Source organism: Gymnogyps californianus, chromosome 7 (genome assembly GCF_018139145.2).
Source record: "Gymnogyps californianus isolate 813 chromosome 7, ASM1813914v2, whole genome shotgun sequence".
Lineage (NCBI taxonomy): Eukaryota > Metazoa > Chordata > Aves > Accipitriformes > Cathartidae > Gymnogyps > Gymnogyps californianus.
The window spans coordinates 17719559-17738922 of NC_059477.1; the positions used below are offsets into that span (position 1 = coordinate 17719559).

The 19364-nt window shown below is 38.8% G+C and overlaps 1 protein-coding gene across 1 annotated transcript in view; it reads left to right on the plus strand.

Moving 5' to 3' along the window:
* ZNF385B (zinc finger protein 385B) overlaps positions 1–19364 on the plus strand; it is a 171541-nt gene that overhangs the window by 111349 nt on the left and 40828 nt on the right. The window contains exon 3 of the mRNA XM_050900160.1: positions 4045–4175. Within this exon, the coding sequence (XP_050756117.1) occupies positions 4045–4175 (131 nt within the window). The remainder of the gene's footprint in view (positions 1–4044; positions 4176–19364) is intronic.

Here is a 19364-nt window from a genome sequence, read left to right on the forward strand (position 1 = left end):
GAAGACTTTGGAAGAGCATGCTTTCAAGTCTGGAAAGTAATTCATTTCTTTAAGTATGCTGAAATTGTTCACAAAATGTGTTTTAGAGGAGTAAGTTTTGTGACGGAATGGGTTTTTCGTGTAATGGTCTAATGTTGACCCAAATCAGAGAAATTAATGTGCAAACATTACACCTTTTTTTGTGTTTGTCAGTGATAAAGAAAAGCACTTAGGGAGAAAATCATAGAAGTAATACTTTCACAAATAATTTTCAGGAGGTATAGAGGGAGAAATTGTGTGCTTAGATTTGACTGAACTTGACCCCACTCTTACTTGAAAAAGATGAGCAGTGACTGTTAACCATGGCCAAAGTTAACTATGATTGCCTATGCCAAAACTGTGATCTTGCTGGTCTTGGCTTCTGCAGTTTTTCTGTGAAGCTGCAAAAGGGCTGGGGGGGTGGGGAGTTGTTGGTAGAGACTCCTCGAGTCCCCGTGTCATCTGTGCCCTTTCTGGCTCCTGGGTAAAGCATGTCTCCCTAGCCCCTGGGACTCGTCTTGCCATGGGAGTGACACATACAAGACTTTCTAATTACTCCCCCAAAATATCACTTTCACTGGTTAATCTATTAATTACGTGCCTTTTTTGTTAGAGACAGATCAAATTTGGGTAAAGATGACAACCTTTCACAACTTTTGCAAAAACATCAATGTCCCAGTGCATTGCAGTGTGCGTGAAGCCATATGTACGCGGCTAAAGAGGAACAGCACCTGTTAGACAGGGACTTGTTTTTTGGATAAATATGTGTAGGAGGAAGAAAAACTTTTAATAAAATGAGACACTTCGGATCATCTGCTCAGATGAAAACCTGTTTTCCTCCTCTTAGACAAGGGTAAAAGGGACCAGCAAGGATCAGTGCCTTTTGGCAAAGTCTATCTGCTGCTTGCATCTCCAGTACATAGGTAACTCCTGCTGTGGCAGTCAAAATTCAAGTTACAAAGGTAAAATACTGTTTAAAAATTATGAAGCTGAAATGAGCAAATGAATTTACAAGAAAGATCAGTTATATTTATGCCAAAGATTTACTAGTTTAAAACAATCTGTGTTTGACATGGTAAGTTGTCTTTATCATTAAAATGCTAATGAAATGGTAAACATCTGTTAAATTTATGAAGATAATGAAGCTTGTCAGCTACATCTTTCTTGTGCTAGTATTCCTGCTTAGCTCAGGTCTGCATACAGATTTGGTGGAGTGGTGGTGAGAATCTGTTTGACCTTTGGGAGCAATGCCAGTGTAAAACTGTGCCCTGTTCTGTTTGATTTGATGATTTTGTCATGAAGTGCTTCTACCTGTAGTTTAGGTCGTCTTTATCTGATCATTCTTCCAGAGGCTTTCAAAGGTGGCTCTGAAAATCAAACTTCAGTCAGACAGGGTCACTGGTATTTGATTGGCAATAGTTGTAGTAGTAAACTGGCAAACAGAAGTGAACGAATTTCTTATTATTAATGCCTCCACTAATCAGTCTGGTAGGTGTGTATGTTTTCTATTCTGTACAGACTCCGAATGTATTTTCATCTACTGGTCATATATTACTCTGGCAGCAGAAACACCATGGACTGCAAAACTGCAGGCAGATTTCAAATGTCTTTGTCACGTGAAATGATCTGTACTCAGCCAAGGACTGCAAAGAGGATGCTAATTGTTTTTTAATTTTTAAAACTTTTATGCCAAATGCTTTCTATACCTTGATTAAAGACAGCATCAGAAATCTAGCTTAACTCTGATTTTAAATGTCAGTCACAATTTAACTCTATTCTGTTATATTTTTTTCTGTAAAATTTATTTAAAATATGTAACCATAGCTTCATTGAAGTATGGATGTGTAAAGAGAGGCTAGGTCTTTTTCAACTTCATGGATCTTTAATTGCTTATGAACTTCAAAGAGAAACTTGTAGGAGTTAGATTGATGATGGCACTTTACGGACTTTAGATAATTGAATACAACTCTGAAATCCAAATTATGTAAATCTACTGTTTCAGAACCAGTGAGTAGAAATAATCGTCATTTTTGCAGTTGAAGATACTTTCTTTTGGATAAATCCTCTGACATACTGCTTTCCTATTGATGCATTTTTTTCATTATGGATATGAAGAAGAAACTATAGGCATGTTAGCCTTTAGCTTTTTGACGTTTGTGACTCCACTTGAATAAGCTTTGACTTACAGTTAATTAAGCACAACTGTCAATGAGTTTCATGGGCTTATGCAGAAACAAACCTTACATTTATGAAAGTATTGGGGTAGGAGAAGGGAGAAAATATTCTGGGAAGGTGTCTTGAGCACATTTTTCCTTTCAAGTTGTGCAGCTCAGTTGGGATGGTGTTCAACAGTTCTCTCTCCATAGTTGTCCATGACCCATCTTTGCGCAATCATCACACTTTTCCTATAGAAGAAACAGAGAGTAGATTATAGCCTCCTATTCATCTGCTAGACCATAATATAATGTTTACTGTGCTGCAGCTGTGATCAAAATGACTGTCTCTCCATCATCTCCAAAATTTGAGCTCAGGGCTAGTTATAAGTGTTTGGTCGTCCAAAAAAATCCATGCAACCCCATCTGGCTTCTGAACTCAGCTTTCCTCTTGGATACCGTAAGATGGCTTTGAAACTGTCCATGGAGGTAGGATGATGAGATGAAAAGGAGGAAAATTTCTACTCTGCCTTCAATTTTGCGTGTACTTAACAGGGAGAAAGGGAGATCCCTTAATGGAAGACTGGTACTCAGACAGCCCATATGGATTGCCTGGCATCTTGCAAGTAGATGCAAATTATTTGATTTTATTGGAGAAGAGAGGGAAAATTGCTTGTTTACTCCCCACCCCCCTTCCTGACTGTGTTTAAAAAGCTCAGATGACTTCTATGAGAAAAAGCTTAGGTATTGTGTCAGCTCTGCTTGAGACCAGAGAAACTCCTAAGAGGACTGTTATGCTCCTGGCTGATGTGCTGGCCACTGGTGAGTGGGAGAAGGAGATAATTATGGAGAAATTCTGGCAGAGGTAGGAGAGGCAGAGAGTGACTCACCCTCCTTTAGAGGTGTGGGACACTTGTGTTCCAGTGCCTGCTCCAGTCAGTGTTGAATTATTTATTCAACCCAGGAAGGAGAAACTGAGATTTTTTTTTTTTTCATTTTTTTATTTCAACAAGGGAAATTTTATTTGAAATCTATTTTGTATGATTTCAGGAAAAAAAATACTCCCACAGGCATAGCTGGAAGCTGTGTACTAGGCACACTATTGTGTGAATAGGGCAGATAGCTAGTTAAAAATGAATATTTGGACATCTGTGCCTTCCCATTCCTTCGGGATCTTGCTGGGGAATGATTCTCAAGTATATACAGAAAGAATTTCAGCATGTAGGTTTCTGGAAAGCTCTTGTTTGGAGAGAAAGATCTGGGCTCCAATTAAGAAAATGCTAGTTTGCATTGCATGTATAGAGTTGTGTTCGTTTATGTGCTAGCTGATTATTTAATTGTTGGCTGTTTTCTAATATTTGCCTTGCACTGTAAAAGAGAAGGCATTTTTTTAAATGTTAGGTGAAATGGTGTTTGTGCAGCACCTGATAGTTACTGTCAGAAGAGGAAAAAATAAGCACACAGCTCGCTATTTGGAAACAAACCTCTGGCTTTCAGCTTGCATGTGTTGTCTGTGCTAGCTGATCTAATAGGCAACTATGAATTGCAAAAGCATCTGACTTTCATGGGCGCCCATCCTGGCCTTTTTGGCACAGAAGAATTTTTCAGCTTTAGAAAGGATTTATTCTACCTGCCAGTGTGATTTATATACCATATGTCTCCTCTTCAGCATCTGAGTATCCATGGCCATAGGGAAGTGCTCTGTCTCATCTGTAGTGTGTGGAAATAGGTTTTTTTTTTAATGATATTAACTCCTACAGAACCTCTTTATTACCTCCCTGTATTATTTTTTCTCAGCAGTTGTGTCAGCTATACTGTGTATGATGTGGAAAGGAGAATACTATGAATTCCTGGTTTTGTTTGCTCTTGGCAGGCACTACTACACTTCCCACCCTTGTGCGCACACCTACCTTGATGATGCAGCCTTCCCTGGATATCAAACCCTTTATGTCCTTCCCTGTGGACAGCAGCTCTGCTGTTGGATTCTTCCCAAATTTTAACACAGTAAGTAAAGGTGTTTCCGCATTTAGTTTCAGTCTATGCTTTCCAAGCCGGTTCTAATATCCAGTATTGAAGCTGCCTTAAAACAGTGCATTGCTGACACAATTCTAGAGAACCCTTTTTGTCTGTGCTGTGGTGGTTGCTGTTCCCTTGTGCAAAAGGCTCGGGCTGGTACTCAGCCTTCTCACTGTGAACGGGGCCGATCCTTTTTTAACTTGGTCTGTTGGGGTGGTGTTTGCACACTGAAAAAAAAACCCCACGGTAGAGATTTGATGAGCGATAGAATAATTTTGAGCATTTGCCTGGGCATGTGCATTTCCATGTGCTGTAAAAAAGGAAAAAGCAAAAGCTAATGGAAAAACAGGTATGACAGGTAAGGCCTAGGTCCTCCACTGGCGTGAATCAAGCTAAGTCTGTTACAGCCAGTGAAGCAACTGGAGGATCTTGTGAATTCTGTATAATAACAGTAAAGTCTAAAATTGCGCAGCCAGCCAATGTGAAAAATGTGAACCTACTACTTTTAGTTTATGGTAAAGTGTCTTGGGTTTTGGGAAAAAAAATATTATTGCCAAAACAATGCTCAATGCTTCTTTAGTTCTCCATGTTTATCAGAGCAGCAATAACAAAAATACTGTCTTCTGTAGTTCTCACTTCTTTAACAGCTCATAAAATGGTTCTGAATGTTATCAAAATGCTTTTTTGCTATTGCACTTTATCATTTGTTTAATTATTATCTTAAATGTATTAGTACACCAAAACCAATATTTTGCATGTTGCCACTCAGGTTTCCATGCGTGGAGGTAATTCAGCATGGAACGAGTCAGCAAATAGTAAGCTAATAGCAACAGGAAGGAAACTGCTCTGGGTCATTTCTGCCAAGTCAGCGAGTACGATCTGTTCGTACGTGACCATTGCCTGAACTGTACAGCATTGCACTTGTCACTGTAATTGCGGGGAGGGAATGGAAAGGGAAGCAGCGTCACCACCACCAGACAGTGATCGGCTGAACCACTGCCAAGTGTTTCCTTTTGCAAACTCATCTTCTGTCTGAAGTTAAAACAGCAAGAGGATTTTTTTACTTCATGACTTGCAAATACATCTTGCTGACAGGCCTTGTGCTACAGCACGCGGCGCTGTGGGATAGTTATGAGGTAACGTATCAGCCAGCTTCTTTCAAATGTCAGCAGCCCAACGCATATTATAAACAGTAGCAAATATTACTAATTCATTGCAAAACGTGTGTGTGAAAATCGTGTGTTTATGAGGGAGATGTGGGGATATGCATGTGTATAGATTGGGGGAGGTACGTGCATGTGCATGTGTACAAAGAGATAAAAGATGAAAAAAATCCAGGTATGTTTAAAGTGCAGGACGAAAAACTCAATACAATTTTAAGAAAGCAGTGTGTCATTCTCATCTTCTAGGCATGGTGCAATTCATATTCATTTTCCATCCTCTTTCTAATGAATTCAAGAACTTTATTTGTTATTCATTTGTCTACTTTCCAGTGGCACTGATTTTATAGGTGAGCTTTCTCACAGAACGATACATAAAGACTCGGAGAACCTTTTCTTTAGGGATGATGTAGTTGTAGAGTCGACCAACATTATTTGCTTACTGGTGGTATTATTGAATTTCTGAGTTGCAGTAGCCTCTAGAGACAGATTAATTTGGATATTTAGACTGATTTTGCCTATGTACACTAGCTTACATTTATCTGGGTTACATTCCATTTGCCTGATTCCCAGAGTGTTTATCCTTCACACCTGTCATTCCTCTCCAAACTTCTATGGTTTTTATTAAAAAAAAAGAGGCCTGGGGTAATCGGCAAATATTGTCAACTCAGTGTCTACTTCCTCCCTTGGAATTCTTGATAATTATATAAAATCACGCTGCTATGCGCCACAGACACCGTATGTTTAAACTCTCTTTTTTGAGGAACATTGGTTCAGTACTACTCTATTCCTAATTCACAGACTTTGCCATTTATCTTGCAGGTATTGATTTTCCCTAACAGTCTTTTACAATGGACCTTAAAGCTCGTTGGAAAACTTAATCATTCATGTTTATCTACTGACAGGCACAGTGAGCGCCAGCTGTCATGCACTTAGTTTCCTTCTAACTTAGCACAATCTTTGCAAATGTAGATTTCTATGTTTGTGTATATATAATCTTTTTTTTCTTTTTCATAGTAAAGTGGTGGGGGGAATATGTAAAAGTCTGTAAAAAGCCTTTTTCCAGAAGATAATTTTGAGTGAGTAGAAGCTAAATCCAGTTGACCCATAAAGGACTGTCGTGGTTTAACCCCAGTCAGCAGCCAAGCACCACACAGCTGCTCCCTCACTCCCCGTCCCGCCCCCCCCTGCTCCTGGTGGGATGGGGAGGAGAATCGGGAAAGAAGGCAGAACTCGTGGGTTGAGATAAGAACAGCTTAATAACTAAAGTAAAATATAATATTAACAATAATAATAATGAAATAATAATAATAATAGTAATGAAAAGGAATATAACAAAAAAAAAAGGGGGGGGAGGAGGAAGGGAAAAAACCCAGTGATGCACAATGCAATTGCTCACCACCCACTGACCGATGCCAGAGCCATGATCTGCCCCTCCTGGCTAACTCCCCCCTGTTTATATACTGGGCATGACATTCCATGGTATGGAATACCCCTTTGGCTAGTTCAGGTCAGCTGCCCTGGCTCTGCTCCCTCCCAGCTTCTTGCACACCTGCTTGCTGGCAGAGCATGGGAAACTGAAAAGTCCTTGGCTTAAGATAAGCACTACTTAGTAACAACTAAAACCTCATTGTGTTACCAACATTATTCTCACACTAAACCCAAAACACAGCACTGTACCAGCTACTAAGAAAAGAGTTAACTCTGTCCCAGCCAAAACCAGGACATATGCATCATTCAAAGTGTGATAATTTTTCGTCTTGTGCAGGAACAGAGTGTTAGAGGAGCTTTTTGTCCCTTCCCCCCAAAAACGCCATCATTTGCCTTATGGATCAATCAGGAAATCTATGCACTTCACTCACAAGAGGACTTGTCAAGGACTGTAGACAGTGAAACCTCTAGTGTGCAGCACTCAATCTCTTTGCCTTCAGTAGGACTGAGGGGACCCTGCAGCAGCTGCCAGGGCTGCTGTTCATGCTTGCATGTGTTTACTGAAGGTGGCAAAAAGAAATGTGGTCTCAAGAGAAAACTTCGTTGGATCCACCTGTTCATTTTCAATGGCAGTCAGATACAGAAACATTTTTCTAAACCTTGGCAGGAGGTGGTTTCTAACTTAATTTCAGTGGCCTGAAAAAAGAAGTTTCTGCTTAGGTGCTTGATACAGTAACTACCAGGGCAGGAAAAACAAGGTAAAATGTATTAACTACAAACATGTTTAAAGGAACACCCCCTACAGTGTTTCCAAAAGAACTTCTCTTATTTATGGAAATATATTTAAAATCTGGGGTAAACCCTGTCTTATATAGTTAACTTTGACAGTTTTCAATTCTGAAAACATCTGTGATGCTCCAGATGAAACATCAGTGTTCCCATTTCACTTGTGAAAGCGTTCTGATCACTTGCTTCTCTCTACATGGGGTACTTTCAGATGAAGCACTGAGCAGACCCTGATTTTTTTTAAAAGAAATGCCTACCCCAAGTATATCTTATTTTCTTGATGGCATTGTGTGATTTAGTTTAAAATGCCTCCCTTCTGTTTCTCCTAAAAACATTAATAGTTCTAAAAATGCTGTGGACATATGTATAGTACTTATCAATTCACACCCCAATTAAATTTGTCTTTGTTCCTTAGGACTTGCTTATTATACAGGAAAAATTAATGGGGGAATGATTGCACTAACTGCTTGGATACATGCCTTTATTCCCCAGTAAGGGTGCCTTTTTGTTTCAACAGATCAGCCAGAAAGGGATCTTCTAAGGGCAGAATGAAGGATTCCAAGCAGAGGGGTATTGCAGAATAGGTGCTCTCTTCTCTCCTGGTCTTTTCACAGCACCAGCAAATAGTTTTGTCAGAACAGGACAGACATGATCAGACTGTCACAGCCTGAACCTGAGTTGCTGCACAGAAGGACGAACCCTCTCTCAGAAGTGCTGCAGCAGTGGATCCAAAGGTGACATCATATTTGTCTTGGCATCAAGTTCTAAAAGCTCTTGCTCAGTTACTCATACCCCTCTGTCTGAAACACATGACTTGAATCAGATTCTCGGCTGGTATTACTTAAAATGTTCTTGTTTGTAGCAGAATGGGAGACAGCATTATAGGAACTTCCCAAACTGGTACCTCCAATTTGGAACGGATGCTGTAGAAAAAGATATTGTTTAAGCAGAGCTCTTTTTTAGCACGCTAAAATGACTCTAATGATTCCTTAACATGTAACATCTTGCATATTGATTACGTTTCTGTGAGACTTCAAAGTCAAGCGCATAAAGTCAGTGGAAATCAAAGTTAAGATTACTGTGGTTCCCACTGTGCATTTATTATAACGTAATCTTGAATTTTACATTTGCTGGCTTCCGCCACACAGCTTCACCTTCTGTACCGTTCTTTCTCTACACCTCCCTGATTCTTTGTCTCGTGTCATCCATCTTGTGTACTGAATGAAGAAAGGATGTTTTGTGATCACATCATGGAAGGTTATCATGATGCATGCAAGTGGCTGAAAGCCAGGATTTATATTGCAAGGCAAACTTAATGATCACTGTCTGCATCTCCCTATAAAGGATGTATACTCACCAGAAAAAAAAAATCTCAAAAGTCCAACACATTCTACCTTGTCCTGAAGTGAGAGCAGCACTGCGTGATTCAAATTTAGTCAAAGTGGTACAGCCAGGGACCCATCAGTCTGCACAAAAGCAGTATCAGCAACTTCGCAGATTCTATCATCATAGAAAATAATCAGCAATTCATATGCTTCCTTCGGAGTGTGTTATGGCCTCAGGGGTAATCAAAGATTATAACATCTCTTGTAGCTTTCACATTAGTGAAATATCTTCCATCTAACTAGCCCATGATTGGTTTCTAAATGCTGGTTCATACCTTCATATTTTAGAGGACACACGGGTTAATGTGGCCTAGTTACTGCTTCAGTGTCTATTTCTCTTCAAGTAGGTTTATGCTGATCCTTCAGAGTTCCCTCAGTCCCCTTGTGAAGTGGACCAGAAGTATTTTACATCTGCCAGTGAAGGTGAGCCAGCTGGAATGGGCTACAGGAAGGGAAAGAGGAGCTGACTAGTAACTTAGTCAGAAATCTCTGTCTCTTCTCCAGCATTAGCCCTGCCCGGACTAAGTATCCCTGGCCTACCCCCAAGACAACTACTGGGGGGGACTAATTTGCTCTTTCCTCTTCTGCATTTTCAATTATGTCCCTCATTTTTATTTGCTACCGATCTAGTTCTCATTTGAAGGGCTCAGTAATCAGCCAAGGCAGAAATGGAGGTCTGCAGATAAGAGTGCAGGGCACTCGCATCACCGGCTTCACTTGCCCCTCTGCGCCAAGTGCCTCCTCTGCGTTTGGCATGGCACCGCAGCTCTGGAGCTTTCTCTTTCCTTAGCAGGGTCTGAATTCAGCCACTTAACGCCCTGCTGCAGTGCCAAAGTACGCTCTGGAGCTCAGGATTGTATACAGGAGGAGCAAATTACAGATGCAGCCAACTGGATGTTGCCAACCCATTATCTATGGTCCTCTTTACCTAAGTAGCCTGTCCATGTGCTCTGATTTCCCCTTCTCCCTTTTGTGAAGTGCTGGAGGGAAGTGATCTGCTCTGCTCCTCTCCCTCTGAAACACACTGCTCCAGAGAGCAGGTGAAGTTTTGTAAGAGCTATACTTTACACTTATTAACAGCACAGAAAGGAAGTCTAAGCAATTAACTTAGAAGGAGAGGTGTTTTGTGGGGTAGCTGGGTATTTGGGGTTTTTTGTTGGTTGTTTTTTAAATCAAGAAATGGCAAGATTTTTTTCTTACAGACATTTTATACCCTTTTTTATAGTCATGCAGGCACAAAAGACACTTCACATTTGCCTTCTATTCCTGTGTCAAGTACTTAAAAACATTCCTATTTCACTTTTAGTTATTGTGGATATAATAGTTCATGTTTTCCAAGTCATAGCCAGAATCATCCAAACTACAACATGAGGAATCAGCCTGTTACCTTTTATAAAGGGAATAAAAGAGAATAATAGGTGTTTTCCCAGATACAGGTGAGGAAAACAGAGATTCAGGAACCACATAATGAAGCCCAAATTCTGGCAGCACAGACTTCTGCTCTGTGGCTAGTCTTTGCTTTCTCCTCTGACTCTCTCTTCTCACAGTACCTGGCTGCAGAGCCCCTTTACCCTCCGTGTCTTCCTCTTTTCAGTTTCCTGTAGTCCCTTTTCTTTGTGTCCTTAGGCTTTTTGTACCAAGCCAGGAATTCTTCCTTGTCTTTCTATGGCTTTGATGCAAACCAGCAGAGACCTCTTTCAACTGTGGTAGCAGTTTTTGGAAGAATCCTTCTCAGCCTTTGGAGGCCTGGAAAAATGCTTATTTAAGGTTGTATATTTTTCCCACAAAATATTTGAGCCATTTCAGTTGAAACTTTCAAAAAAGATTGAGCTTGAAGCAAACACCTGGTAAGATACAATGAGTTAGATATGAAAAAAAATTTTAAAAAAATTGCTGCCAAAAGCAGGGAGTTGTCAATCAATCTTTGACAGCTTTTACAGTTTGTGGTATTTTAACAAAAAGATGCAGGTTCCTTCATTCCTGTCAGGAATCTCTTCAAAGAGCAACTCTTCATTAAATTGGTGAGCCTAAATAAGTACTTTTCTGCCTTGTTGCTAGTCTTTAATACATGTTATTCTCAGGAAAAAATTCTACCTTGCTTTGTGTCTCATTTACTTAGATTTAAAGAAAAAAAAAATACCAAACCAAAAAAAAAAAAATCCAACCCAACAGACTTTGATACTATAGTAAGTTTCAGGACAGGTTTAATTAGAAATGAAACGTTCCTTTAAAGATTCATATCTAAATACAGCGCTTTTTAATCAAAAGCATTTTAAAGGCTGTTTGTGTAGTGTGTGGTACTGATCAAAAAAACCCCCCCAAACCAGAAAAATCATTATCAGTTTTTAAATGAAAGCCTGTTATTCCTTACTTACTATGGAGAGTAGATGACAGCTGTCAGCTAGCATACTTATGCAATTCTCAGTCCTGATTTGCTTCTCATAGTATGTGAAAGGTAATGATATTAATTCATTTCAGAAGACTAGGCTGCTTGTGTCTTTATTCTCTCCTGCTCACAGAATTAATCAAGTCCGTGAATTTGTCCCTAACCTCTCTTTGCACAGTTCAGAACTGTAGAGGAAATTCAAATCTACATAATGGGATACTGTTCATCTTTGTGGTGTTGGTGTTCTGGAGCAGGCTTGGAGCAAGAAAACTGTCAGCAAAACTTAGAGCAGACCCTTAAGAAGAAAAGGGTTATATCTAAGGACCATCTCAAAGATAAAAGCAAAAATCAGGAATCTTGTTTACCCCGCATGTTATCTAAGCTGCTTTTCTGACTACAAACTCCTAGGCTTGAGTCTTTTGGCCGGATTCTACCGAAAGGTAATTTTTCATATTATTTTGCCTATTCATATTATTTTACCGTCAGATGGTAATAGGTAGTGTAACAACAATAGCTTTGCTCTCAGAGTATGTTATTGGTTAGATTTTCAGCAAGTCTCAAACTGTAGTATGTTTTTATTTTTTGCTGGATCTGGAGGCGAGATGGTTTTGGTAGTGTTTTTTTGTTTAACTGAACACAGCCGAGTGTTTTGAATAGCAGCAGCCTTAATAATAAATATCAGTTATGTGGCATCTTCCATCAGATGATTTTAAAGAGTTGTAAACAAGTTAATTGGACTTTTCAGCCTTTTTGTGATGTTGCAAATATTTTTATCCCCATTTTACAAATGAATAATATAAGGCTCAGGTGAAGTGACTCATGTACAGTTAAACTTGTGAGCCAGCAGACCCACAAAGGGAAGGGAAATTGTCATATTCCTTGAGTTATTAGTTTAACCATTGGCTTTGTGCTTGACTTTGTTCTTTTTCTCAGGATTGGTCTGTTATGGTCCTGAAAGTCCATCTTACAGATACAAAGTCTCGTACTATGGTAGAGGAGTAATCTGGATGGATTAAAGAAGAAACTGCTGATTACTTAAAGCTGGTTCAGTTTAGTATAAAAAAAAGCATTAAACCTCAGATACTTGCTTTTTTCCTCATTCTCCATTTGTTTGGGGGGGTGGGAATTCTCTTTTATCCCAAAAGATTTTCAGCAGCTTTCTGTTTCTTTATTTCACCTACAAAAATCTCCAATCTTGTCTGGAGCAGAAAATTTGACATTTTTCCACCATAAGGGTTAAATCTATTGTTGGTGTCACATTACAAACACAATCCTTTTATGTATTTATATCCCCACTTGAGAATAAACCTTATAAGAAACTGAGACCAGATTCAGAATTTTTTGTTGTTGTGGTGTCTCACCAATTCTTTCTTTCTTTGGGTTAAGTCTTTCTACAGGAATCAAATATTAAATTTTAATAATCTTTTACATGACAATTTCTAAAACAGCAGTGATATTTAATTTTCAGAACACTCTTTCTAAGGCTCTCCTAATTATGATTTTCTAAACCAGAAATTATTTTTAACATGCAATAAATATATCCATGGATGAAGGGAAGGAAGGGCAGAGGAAATACTCCCAGTGCGGAAAAAATAATAGTAAAATAGAATTAAAAGGTGTTTTCTCAATTCTTGTTTGATCTCTGTGCTTAATCGTATCACGTTATATGGAGAGAAGAGAGGGGTAGGGAGAGATTAGAGCTATTTACCTGATTTCCCCCCCCCCCGCCCCCCCAATATCAGAGTTTCTTGATTTAAGCCAGAGAAGTGCAAAGACAGAGGAGGACAGAAGAGCAAAAGATTAGAAAATCCCTGATTTTATTTCAGTTGGACAGCATAGAATGTTTTTCCTTTTGCTTATGTTGGTCTAAACAATGATTTTGGACTGGCTTAGGAGAAACAAAATTCTGCTGAGAAGGCTGGGATTCATCCTTGGCCTCCTGAGCTTGGTCCAACAAAGTCTTGCAAATTAGACTTTCTAAGTGAAAACCCTACTGAAAGCAGTCTCTGCTTCAACATAAGATTCCCAGCTTGGAGCTATTTCATCCAGCTCCTTCTCCCAGGCTGGGTCAGAACACATCCTAAGATAGAGAAGGACGTGTGATGGTGAAATTATTTGTGCTAGCACACAAGATGGATAAATGGGCATGTCAGTAAAGATTTAGGACTGCGCTTCCCAAGTCGATGCTGAGGCAAGAAGATTAATGCATTTCTTGTTAAAACAAAAAAAGATGTAATTAAGTAGGTAAAGAGAAAGTATGTTTGAGCATATTGTTCTACCTTTTACTACCTATGTTTGAATGGCATATTGAAAATCTGAAAAGGAGTCAGAGAAAACCTACCAAATGAATCAAGGCTTTTATAGTGAGAGGCTTAAGGAACTTCTTTGGTTTATCAAAGAGGAGGTTAAGAGCTGATCTGATCGCAGTGTATGAGTACCTACACATTCAGAAGGTATCTGAGATTAGAGTGACCTTTAATAGAGAAGCACAACTAGATTGAGTGGTTTATAATGGACATGGTAAGCATTGCTTCCCCAGTGATGTAAATTAACTTCGTTGGAAATTTTTAAATCAAGCTGTTGAGGTTTCTTCCCAAAATTTAGGCTCTGGTTGACCACAAATTTTTGGACTTCATAATAGGAAGGGCTGAAACTCCCCAGTGAATGAAATTGTGTCATGAATTTTTCAGGAAATCAGACGTAATGGTTCCTTCTGGCCTAAAACAAATCTGTAAATTGCTGCAGACATCGCTTTCAGTATTCTGTGTGATTGTGAATACAAGCATAAAGAGAGAAGCATCCCCTTTTTCATTTTTCCATGCAAGCTGTACTTTAAAAGGGGAACGTGCAAAAGGGTAGCACACTAAGTGGCTCTGCCTTATGGCATAGGACTGCACATAAAAAAGTAGGGAAGGAAGCCTAACTGCTAGTGGCCAGAGACAGAAAATCAGTCTCCCAAGTCCAGGACTCCAGCCCTGCAACTCTGCTAACAGAAATAACATGGAATTTATGAAAATAAAATTAGCTGAACCTTCATCTCTAAAAAGAAAATGAGGAAGCTGAATTTATTATTATTTCACCTCTTTTAAGACATAAAAGGTTGTTCCCAGCTCTGGGTGCCCTTTTAGTTGTCTTGTACTGAAAATGAAGTAGAAGTGTAAACTCAAAAGGTGTGTCTTTTCCTTTTTTATTTTTCAAGTACTCACTGTTATTTCACAGCTCTTCATGGATAGCTGTAGTATCTGATATGTTAGCAAGTGAATTACAGCAAGATTTTTGTTATGTTTTAAAATGCCTCCAGGCTGATTTCACTGACTAGTAGTAGTGTGTGGAGATCACAGCTATCACAGCCACTGTTTTCCTTGGGGAAGCTGTAGCTTGCTGCCAAATTGATCAAGAGGGGGAGAGACAAACACAGTGAGAAGTTGCATTCAGACAGATTTGCCTTCAGAGTGCAATGTTGTTATTGTATTTGGTGAACCATGTGGAAGGGAAGGGAGATATTAGTCTCTGTGGTCTGAATTCTTTCTTAGTGGATGCTTATGTCTTTCTGCACTTGGGGAAAGACATCTACTCAGAATTTAAAAAAGAAAAAAAACGTAAAATCATGGACTCGTTGCAACCTGAGTGTGGTTGGGTTTGATTTCAATGAGATCCAGATTTCATGCTCTATGCAAATATGCTATGTGTAAGTACATTAAGGGAGTAGCTAAGCAGATCAGGACGAGAATGAAAGCTTAGAAATTAGGTCATTAGGTAGAAATGGCAAATGTAAATTAGTGCACTATCGCTAGTTCAGATGTGTAACCAGCAATTTAGCCCTGGATACTAGGCAAGCACCAAAAGCTTCAACTCAGATAAGCATCTGGGTTTATCCAAACTTTTAAACTGGAGATTGCACCTGAGCAAAAACTAATACAAATATTCTGGATTTCCAACATCACAAAAAGCAACTTTTCTTGCAATGTAGTGTCACCTCATTTAAACAGAAGGCTTGGAAATGATACCTAACCTTTCTGTTTGTAGGAACTTACCTCTTGACAGGATCAGTGCAATTTATTTCTGAGGCTCACAAATTGGTGTTTGTACTGTCTGCGATGTGTAAAGAGATCTTTTAAAATAACCAGAACTTCAGTTTCACTGAAGGAGTTTTCCTGATGCACTTGCTCAATTTTTTTTCTCCTTCCTGTGCCTGCTGTGATGTCTCTTAGTAGTCTGGTTCGGTTCCCAGAAGGCACCAGAAGAATCTGTGGTACCAGGACATACAGCAGGGCAGGAAGAGTTTCTGGTAGCAAGATTTATAAGAGAATTCAAGGATGAAATTGTTGAATTACTGTCAATAATGTGTAACAGCTCATATAAAACTGCTTTTGTACCTGAGGACTGAAAAGTGGCAAATGTGATGCAAGTTTTTAAAACCTATTCCATGGAGAATGTAAGCTTTTAGGTGGCATATTTTTGCCAGGCAAATTAATAGAAATCTCAATAAGAATAGTATAAGAGGACACCTCATACTGTGAACTGCCTATAAAATGTCAACGTAATTCCTTTTTAAAGATAAATCTTTCTTTACACACCTGTTTCTGGGGGTCAAGAAACATGTGAATAAGGATGTTTTAATTGACATATTTTGAATTACCAAAAGGGTTTTCACAAAACCGCTTGGCAAAGATTTTTAATAAAACTAAATTGGCATAACAGGATCCTGGCATGCCGAAAAGATACTTCCAAGGTAAGTGAGCTGAGGAAGTTTGCTAACAGTGAAGTTCTCCAAGGTAGTGAGGACAAAGGAAGACCAAAACATTGTGAAAGACCTTAATGAGACTGAGAAGCCAGACAATAAATGGTTGATGAAGTTCCATCTAGATAAATGTAAACTGATGCACATGCAAGGACAACTTCACAAAATTTCACATAGAAAGTAATGTGCTATGAATTGGCTGTTAACACTTGGGAGTGAGATCTCAGGTTTATAATAGTGATTCCATGAAAACATCAGCTCAGAGTTCAGTACTGAACCACCCTGAGTATTGTGTATGGTTCCTGTCCATGTCTTCAAAATATTTGATTGAATTTCTTAAATTGTGGTAGAATTGAGAAGGGCAGCAAGGATGCTCAAAGGAATGGAGTGGTTTCCATGCACAGAATGACTGAGCAACACAGAGATAACTTGGGATGTTGTATGGGTCTTATAAAATTGAGTTGCATGGAGCTACGTTTAAACAAAAAGAATTGTTTCTTGACACAGCAGATTGCAGGCACTGGAACTCAATGCAAAGACTGCAAACTTTTTGACATCAGTTCAAGGGGTGACTATGCAAGAGAAAGTCACTGGGATTTATCAAATACACAGAAAACACCTGGCTTTGGAAAATTTTTGGTGGAAAAATATGTGAACCTTGTGAAAATAGTTGGGGGAAATACAATGTATGTTTCTGCTGCTCCTGTTCTTCTCTTGGTAACTACATATGATTGTTTTGGGAGATAAAACGATAGGCTAGATGGAGCTTCAGTAGAGCTCAGCAGTTCTTCTGTGCTTTTGGATTGTCTGTTGCTACATTTGCATTTTTTAAGTGCTTTGAAAGTCAGTGTTGCCAGTCTCAGTAGTTGTAGAGTATTTCTCATGTTTGCATGTTCTGAAATCGGGAAATAGAAGAAGTAGTAGTAGATTACTGCTGAAACCTGTCCGAATTCTGTTAATCCTTGCTCACTTCGATAGTTTGGGTGGTTTTAAGGAGACTCCTTGCAAAAAGATAGTATCTTCAACTTTGTTGGAAAGACATTTTTAAATTCAACTTTTTATTAAACCAATTGAAATAGGAAAACAAGACTAAAAGGTTGTTAAAATTAGTTATGGCTAACAGAGTGTCATGGTTTAACCCCAGCCAGCAACTAAGCACCACGCAGCCGCTTGCTCACTCCTTGCCCCACCCCCACCCCGGTGGGATGGGGAGGAGAGTCGAATAAAAGTAAAACTTGTGGGTTGAGATAAGAACAGTTTAATAATTGAGATAAAATAAAATATAATAATAGTAGTAATAATAATAATAATAATAGTAATGAAAAGGAATATAACAAAAAGAGAGAAATTAGACCCAGGAGAAGACAAGTGATGCACAGTGCAGTTGCTCACCACCCGCTGACTGATGCCCCAGCAGCGATCCGCCCCTCCCGGCCAACTCCCCTCAGTTTATATACTAAACATGACGTTCTATGGTATGGAATATCCCTTTGGCTAGTTCGGGTCAGCTGTCCTGGCTGTGCTCCCTCCCAGCTTCTTGCACACCTGCTTGCTGGCAGAGCATGGGAAACTGAAAAGTCCTTAACTTAGGATAAGCGCTACTTAGCAACAACTAAAACATCAGAGTGTTATCAACATTATTCTCACACTAAATCCAAACCACAGCACTGTACCAGCTACTAAAAAGAAAGTTAACTCTGTCCCAGCCGAAACCAGGACACAGAGCACTGTGAATTGCTTTATTAATTCCTCCTGTAGTATAAACAGCGTAGTGCAGATTTTTATTTGCATTTGTGGTAGCTGTTAGCTTCTGTTACTATTTTGTTTTCTAGAACTGTTTTTTAAGTACTGGTGCTCCCCACTGGGCAAAGTGTGCTGCGTCATTTCCTAATATATACCTCAACAAATTACTCTCCCCCTCTTTCCTACTCCCTCCCTCCTTCCCTGCAATGAAGAGGATAATTTGTGTAGTGATCTGAGATCAGTTTACCCTGCAGCATTAATCTTCTAACAGAGAGATACTATTTTATTTTTCCAGCATGCTGTAATCCACCCCAGTTTGTGATATATTTAAAACCTATTAATTGTTAATGTTGTACTTCTTGAATTCTAATCATGAGCAGACTACATGTGGGGCTCCAGTTTGGGAAGGATCATTAACCGTTCCCATGGGGATCCCGAGTGGTACTTTCTGGAGGCAGCGTGAGCTGTATTATTTGTGTAGGTCTTGTCCTTGTGCTGCTACATCTGTTTGAAACTGGGACTTTATGCATAGTCTGCATTGTATGGTTTTGAACTGCATTGCCTAACGCTAGCGCTGTGGATTGTTATCTGGAATGTACAGAGGAATCGTTGATCACTGCTTCTTTTTCCCTTTTTATTTTTTTAAACGGGACTGCAGACGCTAGTGGGGTTTTTTTGCTATTTCTTTTCACCAATCTCAGACACTTCAAATGGTTGAGGTACTTTTCAGCATTACTCTTTTGTTCTAGATTACCTGATCTAACAATTAGTAGTTAAGTTGAAAAGCAAAACATATCTTCCATTTAAGAAAAAAATAAAGAACAACAACTATTCCCTAATGATACAACAATCTTTTAATATATATTATAAATGTAATGATATATATTGACTGGCATATCTATTATAAAATGGATGCTCAAAAAACTTTTAATCTGCATGTGTAATTGTGATATATTACGCAGGGTGATGCAATAAATGGTACAAGTCAGAAACAGAATTTTTTTAGTTATATTTTAAACTTTTAAACTTTGAACTGTCAGTATATTCTAGAAACAGAGGAAACAGGCAATAAGGATATGTATTTTAGTTTGTTTTAGACTTTATCACATTCATTGTAACAACACTGTGTCATTTAATAATTCAGTAGTTCATTCTAGATGAGATTTTTACTTTTATAATTGTCTTAATATGGTACCCCTGTGGCAATGAAATACAGTATTTAATGGCAAAAGCTGATAAAAATTATATCATCTCTCCAGAAAATTTGTTAGCAATGACATTCACAAAACCATGCATTTTGTTTAAAAGGAATGTAGCAAGAAACCTATGTAGCTGTGGTCCAAAAAAATTGTTAAGTAAGTGTTTAATGTTAGGTAATAGATTATCGGAGAATGTCTTCTTAGGCAGATACGATGCAATATGTTTTTCTTGAATTTGTGTATTTGTGTGTGTGCATATATGTGAAGAAAATCCTCATTAGTGCAGGCTTCTCTGGAAGCTTAAATGTGTACTAAGGGAAAATTACAGTCTTTATCCTCAGGTTTA